Here is a 17,894-nt window from a genome sequence, read left to right on the forward strand (position 1 = left end):
TTCCTGAATAACGTCAATGACATATATCACTGTTCCAAGCTATTTTCGAATGATAAACTTGAATTATGATTTGGTTCTGAACAATAAATTGTTCTCCGCCGAAATTTGATCAAGTATGAACAGATGTTCATTAAGCTTGGTCATCATATTTCGAGAAATTCGTAAACTAAATAATTAGTTCTCGACTCAAAATTCTTGTCTATGCAAGATAGTCTAATTAGTTATGCGACAATCATCTCAAGGATAAAAAGGTGAATATAACTTGAGAAATAGGTGGTTCAGTGTTCATTTACCTCTTGTTGATGAAGTTCTCCAAAAGCTTCGGTTGATCTTCACCTTCAAACGGTAGAACGCAAATGATGACTGGTTCGTTTCTCAACTACCTCTATCATAGACCGAGACTTAACTAATTGTAGACTAGAAATCAAGATATAGTTTTGACAACTAAATTTGACAACAATCTTGATATAGCAACACTTGTGAGTTCGACCGAGCAACGCTCTAACAGGCATTATTAATATCCCGATGCATGATTCTAGTAGAAAAAATTGTTGAACAATCAAGATGACTCGTGCTCTAACAATCTCCTTGTTATGTTTGAAAAAACTAGTCAAGAATCCTTTTATGGTTTCTTATTAGAAGGAATTCTAGTCAAGTTAAGGTTTTTATTTTCAAGACACAAGATTGAATGCTATTAAAGATCGTCTACAATTTCTGAAGATCGTCTACAATCATAGCCCACAAACTTCTTCACTCAATGAAAATTTCCAAAGCCAGGAAGGTTATCTAGCTCTTAAACTAGATCTTTCTAAAGCGTTCGATAGAGTGGAGTGACAATTCATTAGTAAAGCTGTTTTATCGTTTGGATTCAACTCTTCATGGGTAAATCCGATTATGCAATACATTTCAACCACCTCATTTTCCATTCTCCTTAATGGTTCCCCGGGCCCAAAGTTCAAAAATTCTAGAGGTTTAAGACATGGGAGATCCGCTCTCCCCTTATCTTTTCCTAGTCCGCATGGAAATTCTATTTAGATTTCTGGAAAATGCAATTGCTAAAAAAAACTCTCAGGTCTTAATATCAATAAAGATTCTCCAAATATTTCTCATTTGTTCTTCGCAGATGAGAAGCAAAAAATTTATTAGATATTTTATTGATATTCAGAGACATAACGGGTCAAATGATTGATCTTTAGAAATCAAGAATTTATATTATCCATCTCCTTCATCCGAGACATGGAAAAATTATTGCAAAAATACTTAAAGTCCAATTGATAACAAAAAATGAATGATACCTGAGGACTCCACTCTTTTTTTTTGATAAGAATAGGAAAGAGAATTTTGAGCCTCTTCTACAAAGTTATTATTCTACTCTTCAAGGTTGGAAATCGAAGCTTCTCTCTCATGCAGAGCGAACATATGTCTAGGTGGCTAGGGAGTTTCATAAAAGCTTGGACCGGTATTTGCAAACCCATATCTCAAGATGGGCTAGAAATTAAAAACCCACACCATTTCAATCTAGCTCTACTTACCAAACTTGCAAATAGACAAATATCTGAACCAGATCAACTATGGGTCAAACTTCTAAAAGCCAACTACTTTCCAAATTCTAACCTTATAGAATTCTCTAGATCATCTAACCTTTCTTGGAGTCAGACTAGTATCCAAAAAGGCTTTAACCTTATTAAAGGTAATTTCGTTTGGCAAATTAAAAATGGGGGAGTCAGCTAAAATATGGGAAGATAGATGGGTTCCTAATGAAGATATAATTCAAAAACCACCAGACATAGTTGACCAAATTCCAAACTTGGTAAAAGAGTTAATTACGACGGAAGATACTTGGGATCTTGAAAAATTAGACGATTATTTCACTCCGGCCATTAAGGAAAAAATTCTTGCAATTTCGACACAAAGCGGAAATAAAGATAAGATCAAATGGAGGCATCATTCTTCAGGAGCATTTTCAGTGAAAAATATTTATAATTTTCTTATAAATCAGGAACAAGATAACTGAATTATGAATATTTCTCGAAGAAGAAATTATGAAAAATTAAAGCAATTCCAAGAATTAAATTATTCGATTGGAAATTAGTTCAGAAAGCTTTACCAACTTCTAGTAGACTAGTGGCACATAATTCCGACATTTTTGCAGACTGACAGATGTGTAACTCTCAAATACAAGAAAATGAACAACATTTTTTTCTTCAGATTATGCGCCTTTGTGAGAGCCATTTGGTTTGGTCTATCTTTAAGCCATATTAACAATCCTCCTTTCACAGACTCTATAAGTAATCGGGTCAAAAATTGGATGGAGGGTCCGAATATTTCTCAGATATCATATAAAATTGCCATATTTGGAAGCATAGATGCACTGTGGCTTTCGAAAGTGAAAATGCGGGGGTACCATAATACACCACCAACTTGACTTGAGATTAATATAAAAAAGTATACACTCTAGTTAGGATGAACCGTAACAGAACCGTGTACAATGACTTTTTCATGAAAGGTTAGTTGAAACTAGATAGACAAACTGTAAGCTTAACCATTTTCATATAACACTTTAAGAATTTAATCTTCAGTCACAACCATAGGTTATAATGTGATCAAATATGCCTAGATAGTTTTTCTTAGATAGTTGTTCAAATACCAAGAAATAATTTTGATGCATCTGAAAATATTCGACAGGGCAAGTACGTGTACCTGGTACGTCTATTGTATTCCTATTCGTGAGCATTTTTGTCATGGTACGTGTACCAGGTTTGTATACCCTTAAGACAAAAACGGGTTCAGTAGTCAACAGATCTTTTCCGGTTTGCTTACCGAGTATGCGTACCATCCTGGTTCACGAGTCAACAGAATTTTTACGGTGTTATACGTCGGTACGTATACTGGGTACATGTACTGTGGCTCCGGACCTATAACAGTTGTGCCAGTATGCGAACTGGTATGCATATTGTCCCGTATCCAGATTTCTAGTAGTTTTATATCTCTCTAATAGTCAGTTTGAAACATTCCCCAATAACATCAATGACACGTATCACTGTTCCAGACTATTTTCAAATTGATTGAATTTTGAATCATAATTTAGGTCATAAACAATAAATTATTCTAAACTAAATTCATCGAGTATGAACAAATGTTCTTAAGCTTAGTAAACATATTTCGAGAATGTTTAATAAGATAAACTTGAGTCGAAATTTTTGTTATGCATGTAATGTCCTATTTAGTCATGCGACATTGTCTCATAGATAGAAAGGTGAAAACTTGAGTAATAGGTGGTTCAGTCTTCACTTACCTTTTGTAGATGAAGTTCTCCAAAAGCTTCGGTTGATCTTCGCCTTCAAACAGTAGAACGCAGTGATGTCTGGTACTCAACTACACACTTTTATCCCAATCCAAGACTTGACCAAATGTAGATTAGAAATCAAGATATAGTTTTGATCAACTAAATTTGACAACAAGCTTGAGATAGAAACACTTGTGAGTTCAACAGAGCAATGATATAACAGAAAGAAAGGATCCAAACCCGAAAATGCTGATAGAGCAGATCAACAAGTTTTTATATTCAACATCTTCAATTACGTCTCCGCGGAATCCTTTATCTAGAATGGAGTTTTATCAAATACAAATTGGGCATCTTTAAATACGGATTGGATAATATTTATAGACGTTGTTTTCAAGAAAGAAGACTTATCAATGGGATTCGAGTTTATTTTACTTTCAGTTGATCAAGAGGAATTAATGCATATCGAAATATAGCTAAGGAAGCAAGAATAAAGTCTTCAACGTATATCTTTGCACCTTGGGGATAAAATTAGTAAATCAAATATATTTTCTAATATTTTTGATAAAGATGACATTGTAAACTTATTGTACTATATTACTTGATTTATGAAATATAACTTTTTCATCAAAAAAAATAAAATGATGTTCCACAACAATCCTGTATAATGGTTAATGTTGTTAAATTTTATCTAGTGAACGTATATAATTTGACAGCCATTTTTATACTTGTTCCATGAATATGTTAAAAACATTTTTCACTAGATAAAATATATTCCTTCCGTCCCACTATTGGATGACCTAGTTGAAGTTTGCACAATTCTTAAGGCAAGGAAGAAAATGAGTGTTTTTAAGTATTTTTTACAACTATACCCTTGTGGATAATGACTTTTAAAATTTTGAAATCATTTATCTCTCAAACTATACCATAGATTTTCGTAAACTTTGTACCGTTGAAAATCATTTTAAAACACCTACATCACGAATATAAACATGGATATCAAATTATACATATTTCCTATGATAACGATAATCAGTCAAAAGGATAATTTCAGAAATATCCTCTTGTTTGATGAGATAGGCCAACTAATAGTGGGACAAAATTTTAAACCAAATAGGTCATCTAATAGTGGGACGGAGGGAGTACTATATTTACTGTCTCTAGTTTGAGAGATGTAATTTATGTGTTTTCTTATATTGGTAGAAATATGAGCGTAAAAGAAGAATGAAAATCCTAAATTTACTGCGTCTTCTTGTTTCTTCAAACTGTGCAAACACGAAGTAGGTTTGGATGCAGAAATCTAAAAGTGGAATTCATGGGTCCCGAGGATTTTGTGGAGTTACAATTTGTTTGGATTTAAAACAAGGAATTTCTAAAATTTCCAGGAATTTTCACTCAGTTACCAAACACACGAGGAATTTACACAATTTCAGGTATTTATAATCCCGTGGAATTATACATCCTACGGAATTTTGAATTTTATTACCAAACACACCATAAAAAAAAATCATTTTCCATAGACGGATGACCAAGTAGGATTTTCGTACCAAAAGTGAGCCTGGGAAATGCTTATAAAGTGGGCTTGGAAAATGGTTACTAAAATAATACGGATTATCATGCGAGTACTTAGAAGTAGGGTTGAGAAAGAAGTCCGTAACCGCGGATTTCACCCATATCTGTTCGCAAGATTGCGGGTAAAACTCAATCCGCAAGATCTATGGACTGGACACGGGTGAGATTTTCAAATCCACACTTTTAGCGGTTTGGTTGTGGTTGGATTTTGAAATCCGCGAATTCATCCGTACCCGCAATAACCACAAGAAGAATGCTTTTCTTCAGCAATTGCAGTTAACAAGGAAAGACAAGGAACTTTCAGGTTCAACACAAGTGTTGTACTGTGCAAGCAGGGAAATATTAGTGAAAACTCTTCGGATTTTATCAACACAAGTGATGCACTGTGCAAGCAGGGAAATATCAGTAAAGACTCTTCAGATTTTATTTTTGGGCTCTAGACGTACTGCACACCGAACTATTCAATATTATTCAAACTTCAAGGGGAGCTACTTTGATATTCAAAATCCGACAGATTTGTAAACAGTAGTGACTGAACATTTAAGCCATAAATAAAATCAATAAGTAGTTATTCTTCCAAATAATGAGTAAGTTAAGAAAAACATATGCAGCGTATATTACTACAACTTGATTTTTCCATTAATCAACATCAAAATAGTTCTCATAACATAAACTCATACATAGGATAGCAAAATCAACAAAGTGGAGAAAAGTATATAGTTAAAAACCGGTGCGGTTACGATGTGATCGGGCCACATACTTCAAATATGTGGCCCCTTTTTAAATGATGACATGTCTGATAAAGTAGGAAAAAATTTGAAAAATTGTTTTATTACCTAACTGTTTATCCTTTTCTCTTTTCTCTTTCCAACTTCCTACTTTTTATCAAAAAGTGGAGCAGTTACAGGGATTTAGAGGGGGCAGGTTTTTTAGTTAAATAGGTGTCAGAAAATAAAGAGGGGCCACATACAAAATGTATGTGACCTGATCACATCGTAGCCGGGGCGGTTAAAAACATTTTCTTTTATCTTAGATTAAATTCACGGATAATCTGCATCCAGTCCGCATCACCCGCTAATCGCGAATGATTAGGCGGGACATAATTGGATTTTCAAGCCTGCAACTTTAACGGATTGGACGTGGTTGACTCCTTATCCGCATAAGTGCGTCCTTTGCACACCCCTACTTGGAAGTGTTTTTAGTAGTTGTGTTTTCCTTTTTCACAGAAAACTTTTCGGGGTTCAAGTGACAAGGGTTTTTGCGTTGGCGTTCCCTGAAAACAATTCGTGTAAATTTCTTTTCTCATTCTCCGTACTTGTTTATTAGGTTAATGATGATGCAGTTTTGAGAAGATTTTTCTAATTTTGCTCTGTTTGTCTGATTTAAGTATTAATTTGTCAGAATTTCTGCACTTGTTTGATTCTGTAATTAGGTTGAGACTGTAGGTATTTACAAATCTTCTGAATGAGGAATTTCTAATTACTAAGAAATTGCGAATATATAGTGATAGTAGAGCACAAACATTTGAGAGTCTAGGGCCGTTTTTAATAGTTAGTGGATCATGGGTAATTAATTAAATTGCAGTTGGTTTTGACAGATTTCAGGTATGTATCGAGGCTGCTGTTTTGAGAGCAGCATTAAGGAGCAATATCGGGGTTATAATAGATTCAAATTCGTTCAGTTCTTTGCTATTGATTTTTTTTTTATTTGTTATTTTTCTAATTTATTAAGAGATTGGATGAATTTATTTCCTCGTGATAACTTTTTCACATCATCACAAATGCGTTCTGTCATTATTACATTCTGGAGCCTTTCACCAGGTATGGGATCCCAGTACCTGAATGATAATATTGAGTTGGTATAGATGATCATCAGGTTTCGGAGACCCGCATTCAACTAAGAGCATCATATATAGGACGCAAAATAGTAAATAGGTTGGATTAGGTCTCACCTACATTTGAGTTGCATAGGCGAGGGTGGAAAAGGCAGAGCTTGGCTATGCTGAGTCATTTCTCTCGAAATTGAAAGCTGATTCTACATAGCCTGTGGTTGGGAAAGTGATAACACCTGGTGTCGGGTTGTAGATTTTCTTCTAGCACTCCATTAAGTTACTTCGCTAGGTTCGTACATTCAATGTATATTTGCTCGTAATACATAGTAGTACATGTTAACTATTCATTGTACCAATCAGAACTATAACCTGTTATCCCCGTTGATACCATGTTCTAATACTGAAATGAAACCAGAGAAAGAAAGTAGGTTAAGCTTGAGCAATGAGTATGTAATTACTGGAACCAAACTGATGCCAACAGCATCCAAAGCTTGTATTTTTTTTCTCCGGTATTTTCTTTGCTTCTCATGCTAATCTGGTATGGTGGGAATCTAACGAATGTTCATATAAAGATATCAAAGATTAGTATCAAAATTATGTCTTTTCAAGCTTCCTAGACTCGGTATGAAGATTGGTCAGTGGATTTATTGCAGACCTTCTAACTCTAAACACCAAACTACTAAAAGTTGTTTCAGATAGATAACTCTCTGCTCGTCCTAACAGAAGATTTTTCAATTGAAACTGAGTCCATATGGACATGGTATAGCTGTATAGGTATGTATATAAGAATGCAAATTGTAGTTTGAATAGTTAAATTTGCATGACTACCTATCATTAATGGGTAATCCTCATAAGCGTTTTTAATGCTTATATTGTTTGTTAATTATGGATTTAAGTTAACAAGAGACTATTGTATATAACATGCTAACAGTATTTTGGTGTTTGTTATAAACCATTCAGGGATTAGTGACTCAATAACTCCGAATCTTTCTTGTCTTGTTAGTATGGAAATCTAAAATGTTTTTCTTACCTCTGTAAACTTAGTTACCATAACACAACTAGCTGACTATCATGCATCTTCTTTCAAGTCTCAAACACTGTTCTACTCATGTTGTGTATGACTTACTATGGATTGTTATTTAGGTCCGGCAAATGTATGACTTACTAGTTTGGTTTATTCTGATGTATGGAATTTGTTTAATGTCTAACTTAAATTATGAATTTATGATGTAAGTTATAAAGCAGGCAAGAAGGCAAAAATATCCAAATACTGATCAGACACGTACTTTGTTTGTTTTGGCGGTGTAGTTAGGCTGGACCCACATGAACAAATATTGACATATGATATAGTGTAATTGATAGATTTTAGGTACACTGCTGTGTCTGCATTCTAACAAAAGAAAAAACATGGGTGTCTGATGTTTGATTGGTCTCTTCAGCTTATACTTTTGTCTGTCCTTTTCCTTTCGAAATTTTGGAATTTATCAAGAGATTGACCAAATGGATATAAATTTTCTCTAAGTAAGAGGTGGAACAAAAAGTTTGTCATTTTCTTCTGGCACTTCATTTAAGTTAAAAGTTGAGGTTGTACATACACTGTGATTCTGTTAGTGTAACATAGTTCAATTGATAATCTGTTTGATGTATTGGAAGATTTGATTTTTATGTTGGTGCAGTTAAAGCAATGGCTGCTGCAGGGAAGATTGCAGTGGGAGAATTCCTGCAGGTTTTGTTAGTCTTTTATTTTTTTCATTTGTTATCTGGTGATTGATGGTTTACGATTCTGATAAAAGCATCTCTCTTTTACAGGGTTCGCAGAGGCAGAACCTGTTTTTGCAGAGAAATTTATCTAAACAGCGATGCAGGCTACTTAGCAGTTCCCTACAAAGACAAAGCCTTTCACGAAGGACAACCAGTAGAGGTCTAAGATCAACATCAAAAAGCTTGCTTCCTGTAAAGCCTAGAGTTTTCGTTTTAGGAGAGGCGAGTAGTTATTTTGAACAAAATTTCATGAAGAGCGAAAATTCTAGTGAGGAAGTTAAGGAAACACCTTACTTGGCTTCTAAACTACGGATATTCACTGAGGGTGCGTCAGATTATGGCAAGTTTGGTGAACCCTTGATTCAGGGATACATGAGAACTTTTGACGGTGCTAATGTATTATCTGAAGCAATGACTGAACTTGGTATATCGATAGATGAGGACACGGACAGTTTACCCGTGTCTGCTCATGCTTCTGGTGAAGTTGTGGAGGTTCCTGGAGACCTTGTTAGTACTGTATATGCCACTTCCCCAGATATAGCATTGACAGTGACCCAGGATTTGAATCATGGAGATGATGGTGTCCTTTTGGCAGTTCCAAAGAAACGCACATCGATATCTAAAAAGCGTATCCGTAAAAACGTCTGGAAAAGAAAAGGATATCAGGCAGCACTGAAGGCTTATTCTTTAGCAAAATCTCTTTCTACCGGGAATTCAAAAAGTTTCTTTTATTCAAGAAACAAGTAAGAAACTCTTGGTATAATCTCAGTCTCACTCTACATGACTCGATAAATTTGCTTATTTACTATGTAAGATCAGTGCTTCACATAACTCATATTACTAACTGATCCATATGAGATGTCTGGTTATATGGAACAGGAGGGATGCTATGTTTGTTTTGTTCAAAAGAAAAAGGTACTTGAGCACAAGATAGAAAGTTTTACTTTTGTTTATGGTAGGTTATTTGTTCAGTAATTTGTTTTTCGTAAGGAATATTACATTAGCTGTGCGCTTACAATCACGACAATTGATTGTGGATGGACTGCTTTCCAGCAAGCTCATATCATGAAATAGGTATACATGCTGAACTAAGAAACCAGTGCTAGAGCATCATGGATTCTTGGTATGAGTCCTGAAAAGTGGTAGTATACAGAAAAACTTCAATCTTATCATGGATATTAATACTCTTTCTGTCATAAATTAGTTTTTTTTTTTGAGTTAAAAAAGGTTATATTAACACCTCGTTTGGTTGGAAGAATTGGATTCATAGGAATTCAATTATGGGGTAATCCAATTCTTGGAATTGAATTCCATGGAATTGGATTCAATTCCAAAAAATTAGCGTTTGGTTGAGGTAATCCAATTTCTTTTGTTTTTACCTTGGAATCCAATTCCATTGCACTATTAGACCGATGCAATAGAAATCAATTATTTTGGGGGAATTGGATTCCTATGAATCAAAATTCTCAATTACATAGAGTTGGTTTGGACCGTTTGGTTCAAGGAATTGGTCACATTTTCCCGGAATTGGATTACCAAGAATCCAATTCCTTAAACCAAACGCGCTGTAAAAGAAAACCGTACAAAATACAATCCAAGAACCTGTCTAAACAGAAATTACATGTTTAAGACAGTGTTCCAATTAAACAAAACAAAATTTACAGACATATCTTTAAACACTGTGGTTTCTAATAACCAAAGAACTATAGTTTGTTTGATAACTAAACAAAGTTCCTCCACATCCTTAGCTCTCCCTCCTTGATTTCTAGAATTCCTTTCCTTCCACAGGTGCCAAGTGACTGCGTATATAACTTTCCACCAAATTTCCTTTCTCCTGCCTGTAAATTATTAAGTTTCCAAGACTCAAATTGATGTAACACTGAAACTGGCGCCACCCAAGCAATGTTGAAACCCTCAATGAATTTAGACCAAACCTTAAACGCAAAATCACAATGCAACAACATGTGATCTGCAGTTTCAATCTCATTGTTACAAAACAAAAAGTTCTCATTTTGCACCTTAATTCTTCTGTGGCTTAACATAGCAAAAGTAAGTAGTGAATCATGGAAATAAGCCCATAACATAAAGCTTACCTTTGGTGGAACATTCTTCTTCCAAAGATACTTATTAAAGTCACCAACTGGCTCTTCCTGCACTTGATAACACTTCCTAACAGTAAAACCCCCAAAAAATCCATTGTATCTTTATTTCCATTCAGGCCATGCACTGGACCTAACTCATTGCATATCATATCCCACTCCCATTGTTCAACTGCTGACAAGTTTCTTCTAGAACGGCAGTACAAGTTACCATTTTGTATCGTATCACTCGCTGAAGCCAATTTAGTGCTACAAGCCTTGTAAATTGCTGGGAATCTTTCTTTCAAAATTCCCCCTGAAGTCCAATTATCCAACCAAAATCTTAAGCCCTTACCATTATTCATTGTAAAGTTAAGATGACCCTGCAAAAAAGAAGTTGTATTGAGAATATTCTTCCACACACTCCTTCTCGTAGGCTTCACATCATCACTTGGAATTAGAATTTGTGGATTGTTATTAAACTTTTGTTTTACTAATCTTCTCCAAAGTGCCATTTTCTCCCTAGTATATCTCCAAATCCATTTAGCCTTTAAAGACTTACTAATATATCTCAGATTCTTGATTCTCAGTCCACCTAGATTCTTTGGTCTACAAATCTTCAACCATGAAACCCAGCACATCTTCCTCTTCTCAACACTTCAATCCCATAAGAAATTCCTCATTAATATTGTAAGCTTCAATTCAACACTAGCAGGCATATGAATAAGAGACGAGAAATATACTGGCAAACTTGCTAAACAACTTTTTATCAACACCAACCTTCCAGCCTAAATTAGTTGCTTAATAAGGATGAACTGAAATTATCTCCACATAAAATCTCCAATCTCCCAAATTACCTATTTGATAAAAGTATACATGATAAGGTGGAATTTAATAGAATTTTTTTTTTATAAAGAAATTTTTTATTGAGCTTTTAGCTGGGAAAGCTTTGCATGTCTTTTGCCAGAAGACTACATAGTTCATCATTGAAAGACTCATATGCTTCAATATTTGAAGATGTCCTTCTGACTGAATTGGCTATAGAATGAGCTACTTGATTATTAGTTCGACCAAAAAAAGTAAAAACACAACTATTAAAACTTGAAATAAGGTTTTTGATCTCCTTTATTATGTTCCTATTCTCCCACTGAACTAGCAGAGAACTTCCAGTGATAGAATGGATGACTAGTTTAGCATCGTCTTCGACATGAATGTTGTTTAACTACTTCTTCTTTTCCCAAGATAGCGCCTCCCTCACTGCCATGCATTCTCCAGCCTCTGCGCTTAATGCTCCATTTCTATAACTTCCTTTGATGCCAATACATGTACCTGTATGATCTCGTAAAACAAGACCAGTTCCCAATTGGTTAGTGTCAATATCAAAAGATGCATCAACATTAATTTTGCTGATTCCACTGTCAGGTGGTTTCCACTCGGAATGATTATCAACAGATTTAATGCTAGAGTGAGATGCAGAAATATGCATAAATGGAGATAGATAATAAAAGATCTTGTGTTTGGAAGAAATCGGGTTTATAGATACTCCCTGAAAGACAACATCACATCTGTCTTTCCATAATATCCATGCACCTATCATGAAGGTGTACATCAGACGCTCCTCTATATGTGATATATTTGAAAAACAACTTATTACCCATTCTGAAACTGTATTAAACTGCTGTCTGATAGAATATATGTTTATATTAATCTCCTTTCAGACCTTCCTGGCATGACTGCACTCAAAGATAATCTGTTCCATTGTCTCATCAAAGTGTTCACAGGTATCACAATGATCTCAATGTCAACATTATATCTAGCTTGCTTGTTTTTTGTATTGTGAAGATCTCTGATACACTTCCATGAAAACAACTTGATTATGTGTGCTGCTCTGCAGTTCCATAATCTTCTCCACACCATTTTATTAAATGTAATACCATTAACTTGTACTTCTCTATCAGACTTTGTAACCAATTTGTAGGCACTTTTAACTGAGAACTTGCCATCTTTGGCAGGCATCCAAATCATGATATCCTTCTTAGACTTATCAATGAAGAGGGTTTGTATTTTCTCTGAAGTGTTAGCATCAAACAACTGATTTAAGAGAGTAATATTCCAAAAATTTGTATCTGGATCCATTAGCTCAGCAACTTCTCCATAAAATCTAAAATTTTCATTCTGAGGAATTGGTGGATGGTTCATACCTGGGATCCATTTATCAGGCCAAATTTTTGTGTCTTCACCATTATTGATCTCCATGAAATAATTCTGCTGGACAATCTTCAAGCCTCTAGTAATACCATTCCAAGTGTAGGAGCAATTTTTTGCTTCTATGTTTTGATGTAGTATATCTTTAGTCTTGAAGTATTTGCTGCTCAATATTTGTACCATTAGATGACTTGACTCAGTGCAGATCCTCCAAGCTAACTTGGTGAGTAGTGCTAAATTGAGTTTTTCCAAATCTCTAAAAGCTAGCCCTCCAAAATATTTAGAGTTACACCATATTTTGCCATGCAATTGGATTGGATCCTCTATTAGTTTTATGACCCAAAAGAACTTCCTTTCAATTGAAGTGAGCTGCCTTATGAGATTGTTGGGAATATTAAAAGTACCCATTTGATATACTGGAATATAATTAAGAACATGTTTGATCATAGTACCTTTTCCAGCCTGAGAGAGATTAACAGCAGACCATGTGGATAATCTTGTTTCAAAGCATTCTTTGATACTCTTGAAAGCCTCTTGTTTTGAATGACCAACCATAAGAGGTGAACCCAAATATTTTTCCTTAGAAGTCATAGTTTTAACTCCAAGTATATTTGTAAGAGTTTGAGCAACTTCAGGCTTTGTCTTCTTACTGAAATGAACTGCAGATTTATCAAAATTGATAACCCTGCCCTGATTGTGTACTGAAATTATAAAGAACTTCCAATAAATTGTTGACTGAAGAAAGGTTTGCTTGAGTGAAAATCAAGCAATCCTCTGCAAATAGTAGATGATTAATGGTTGGAGCAAGTGCAGCCACTTTAATACCAGGAATAGTTTTGTTTTCTTGAGCATCAGTTAGATGTCTTGAAAGAAACTCCATTGCTAAGATGAATAAGTAAGGAGACAGGGGGTCTCCTTGTCTTATTCCTCTTGTAGGATTAAAATCTTCACAAGGACTGCCATTGAGCATGACTGACAGAGTGGTAGTACTGATGCATTGGTGGAAAAGAGTGCAAAAATCCTCACAAAAACCAAAATATTGAAGTACTTTCATTAAGAATGCCATTCAAGTCTATCAAATGCCTTTGACATGTCAAGCTTGAGTGTTAACCATCCTATTTTACCTCTTTTTTTCTTCATAGAATGTATGATCTCTTGAGCAATAACTGTATTATCCTGAATAAGTCTACCTGTCATATAGGCAACTTGAAAGGGAGACACAATCTTGGACATAAGAGGCTTCATTTTATTTACCAAAATCTTTGATATGATCTTGTAAGAGGTGTTGCACAGACCTATAGGTATGTAATTAGCTGCACATATATACTTTTTCTTCTTTTGGAATGAGAGAAATATAAGTCTTGTTGAGTTTCTTTGAGATGTACTTAGTTTCAAAAAATCTGGTAACCATTAGACAAACATCATTACTGACAGCAGACCACTGACTTTTATAAAAGCCAGCTTAGAATCCTTCAGGTCCTGGTGCACTCCATCTTTCCATACTTTTGAGGGTATCAAAAATTTATTTATGAGAAAGAATACCAAGAAGACTGAAATTATCTTCTGCAGTAAAAATAGTAGGTAGAATATTGTAGAGGCCCTCTTCTAGTTGTGGATTTGTTGTAGTGTTGATCTGCTTGAATACTGAGTGAGATGAGTTGATATTTGATCTCTTGACTGGAGCCAATTGCCCTCATGATCTTGTATGGAATCAATGTTGTTTCTTGTTCTCCTTTTATTTGCCTTTGTGTGGAAGTATTTGCTGTTATAGTCCATTTCCTTCATGAAATTGTCTCTATATTTTGGTTGGTAAAATTCACTTTGAACTTTGTGCCACTTATTTAGCTCATTGTTGATATGAATTACTTCATCTTGTGCATTAGAGACTTGTGGTTCTTCTTAAAGCAACTTTAGATCCTTCCGCAGTTTATCCACCCTTTGATTAATATCTCCAAAATGCTCTCTATTCCATATAGAGAGATTCTTCCTGGTGATATGAAGCCTGTGACTGAACTGAAAAGCAGGAGAACCTTGTACACTAGTTTTCCAAGAGTTAGTAATGACAGTATTACAGTTTTCATCACTTAACCAAGTTAGGAAAAATTTAAAATGTTTCCAACAGTTTGGGACTGTGACATCAGTTACAAGCATTATTGGACTGTGGTCACTACCAACTTGTGGAAAGTGCAAGAGTTTAGCATTAGGAAAGCAAAAAGACCAATTACTATTACCTAGTGCCATATCTATTCTAGATTTCTTAGTACATGTGCCTAAATTGTTGTTGGTCTATGTGTAACCTTTACCTACATAGCCGATGTCTTCTAAACTACAGTCATTATTGATACCATTCACTAGCCATCTGAAGAGGATGAAGCAGTACTTATATTTTCAACAAGATGAAAGTTTAGGTCCCCTAACACTATCCAAGGATTGTTGTTGGCTTCACTTATTCTGTGAATAAATTCCCATTGCTCTTTTTTCTTGGTATAATTACTATATCCATACATGCATGTTAGGAGGAAATCAGGCTTACTAGGGTCACCCCGAACTATTACATTGAACATGTTGCTATAAGAATAAACTACATCACAAGTGAAACCATTCTTCCAAAGTAGAACAAGACCACCTGAAAGTCCTACAGGTTCTATATAAGAAGAATATGGGTATTGATACTTTTTAAGAAGAGGGAGACATTTGAGTTGGCTGATTTTTGTTTCACGGAGGAAGATTATGTCAGGGTTTTGGGTTCTAATTAGGTCACTCAAGTGATCTCTGGTATTGACTTTATTAAAACCTTGAACATTCCATGATATAAGTTTCATTGTAAACACTTTACTTTCCAAATGACTATTAGAAAAAATGATAGTAACTAAACCTATTGGAATGATAACAACTAGGAAATTTAAGCAGTTATTTCCATGCAAATTATTAATGATGCTACATAAAAAAATTAACCTGACAGAGAGTAAGATGATCAAATAGAAAAATATAATAGAGAGTAAGATTATGTAAGCAAACAAACTACAGAAAGACAAAGAGATGAGTTTTGTTGGAAAATTGTATACCTGTGTCTCCTCATGTGCAGTAGAAGCTTGTATATTTTTCTCTTTGATCATTTGAGAGGTTGAGTTGTCTATGTTGATATCAGAGGTATTGATAATGGAAGCTCCTTCTTGAAGTACTTCGTCAGATTCATCAGAGATTCTGATTCTCTTCCCCAATCTTTTGTCTTCAGTATCTTCATTATCATTCTTCTTCAAAAGAAATCCATATTTATAACTTCACCATCCTTTGGAGGAACAAAAGAAGCAGTTTTGATAAACTTTTTGTGCTTGTCTTAGCTATTGGAGCCTTGCTTATTTCAATATGAGATATGTTCTTCCTGATGGCACTAGCTTTGCCAAAGAAATAGGGTTTTTCATGTGTTTTGAGTAGGAATTCCTTTGCATCTTTGCAGGCTACTTTACAGTGTTTGATAACATAACACTCAGTGCATATTGCAAGTGGCTGCCTTTCATAGTAAAACTTGATCCAGCGGCTAACTCCAACATTGGTGATGGCTTTCACCCCTCTTCTTAGTGGATAACAAAGATCAATCAATATTAACACAAACTTTCACCGGGTCACTTTCAATTGGAACTGCATCTTTTGGATGTATAGCTATGACTTCACCCAGAATACCACCCATCTTCAAAATTGAATCAACGTTCATGTGTTCAGGCAATATGAACTTTAGTTGTATCAAAAAATGTTGGAAACGCCAGTGTTTTTCTTTGTAAATCAACTCAGGAATGTAGTCATGAGCAACCAATAAATGCCTATTAATGTTTCATGGTCGTTCATTGATTACTCTGTTGAGATGATCCCATTTGCTGAATTTGAAAATCATTAAGTTGGGTTCAACTTTAATTATTTTCACTTCCTTTTCAGTGATAAAGGGCCATGTGAAATTGATGTAGTTTTCCACCATTTCAGCCTTCATCCTCCCTTCTAAAATGACCATGCCTATTGCGCTAGCTTCCCATTGAGCTGCTTCTTCTTCATCATTGTTGGTACTTAATTGAAAAGTCACAACCTCAGAGGTATCACCTAAGTCTAGGGTGGCTTGTTTGAACTTGTTGACGAGATCTCCTAGATTACTAGAGCTGCCTTTTTCCATTGTATTGTGTAGATTATGGTTTGAAATCTGCTTGCAAGGGAAAGATAGAAGATATATTGAGGAGATATGGGTAGTTTCTATAAAGAAGGGTATACGATTTATTTCTTTTGGTATAATATCCCTACAAATCTGGGAATAGAGTGATTGCAGGATGACTTTGTCATGGTAGGTTTTACAGCTGGGAAATTGTATGCAAAGTAAAAGCAGACAACAAAAAAACCAATCAATCCTTCTGTTACGCCATTTGACTTTTGTTGAAAATTTCTCAGGACGGGATAAGTCTCCGATTTGAGTTACTGAGTTAAACCAATCCATATCGTTGTTCTTCTTCCATTTCATACAACTGATATCACCACAGACAAAGATTGCTATCAAACTTTTAGCAAACCTCCCAACAAACGCTTTGATCAAAACAAACGAGAAGGCAAACACCATAATTAAAACAAGCTGTAAACACATCAAGGAGACACAGTAAAGAAATTAGCAACTCATGTATAAATTAAAACTTTGAAAGACGAAAAGAAATTTTGAATTGACAAAGACCGAATTAGAGAAGAAAGAACAAAAACTAGCACGAAACAGAGAAAAATAAAGACGAAATTATCTAGAAAGGACAGAGAGAATCATTAGAAAAGTAGAGAGAATTATATCATAGAGATGGAAAATGAACCGAGTCGACACTAAAATTTAATAGATTTTGACAACGCTTATCCATCTCATTTTAACTCAGGCTACTCGACCAAAGACGGTGCCCAAAAACCAACCCCTTCGCAATAGCATACGAAGGTGCAAAAAAAAAGATCGAAAATAGGTCCCAAATGATTAGACAAAATAAATTCTTCATTTCTATGTCCTAGAGTATTAGGCTATTAACCTTATTTAAGGTAGGGCATTCAAACCAAAGACTGTGTCAACTGCAAAAAAAAACAAACCAACCAGCAATAGTATCCAGGTGCAATAATAAGACAAAAATCAAAAATGTAAATAAGCAATAGATTTTGACAA

At 34.9% G+C, this 17,894-nt stretch overlaps 1 protein-coding gene across 1 annotated transcript; it reads left to right on the forward strand.

Annotated features, from left to right (window-relative positions):
- The first annotated feature begins 6,041 nt into the window (after window positions 1–6,041).
- LOC113298850 lies at window positions 6,042–9,640 on the forward strand. The gene is made up of 4 exons (XM_026547710.1): window positions 6,042–6,143; window positions 8,363–8,412; window positions 8,496–9,190; window positions 9,327–9,640. Exons 2-4 carry the CDS (start codon window positions 8,371–8,373, stop codon window positions 9,379–9,381), a joined length of 792 nt encoding a protein of 263 aa, XP_026403495.1. The 5' UTR covers window positions 6,042–6,143; window positions 8,363–8,370; the 3' UTR covers window positions 9,382–9,640.
- Window positions 9,641–17,894: the final 8,254 nt, after the last annotated feature.

The sequence above is a fragment of the Papaver somniferum genome, chromosome 7 (genome assembly GCF_003573695.1).
Source record: "Papaver somniferum cultivar HN1 chromosome 7, ASM357369v1, whole genome shotgun sequence".
NCBI classification, from domain to species: Eukaryota; Viridiplantae; Streptophyta; class Magnoliopsida; order Ranunculales; family Papaveraceae; genus Papaver; species Papaver somniferum.

Bases quoted from the DNA above. Each gene is read 5' to 3' on its own strand.
- LOC113298850 (XM_026547710.1), top strand. From the start codon at position 8,371: ATGGCTGCTGCAGGGAAGATTGCAGTGGGAGAATTCCTGCAG. The intron at 8,413-8,495 runs GTTTTGTTAGTC...TCTCTTTTACAG, and splicing joins CAGTGGGAGAATTCCTGCAG to GGTTCGCAGAGGCAGAACCT. The intron at 9,191-9,326 runs GTAAGAAACTCT...TATATGGAACAG, and splicing joins TTCTTTTATTCAAGAAACAA to GAGGGATGCTATGTTTGTTT.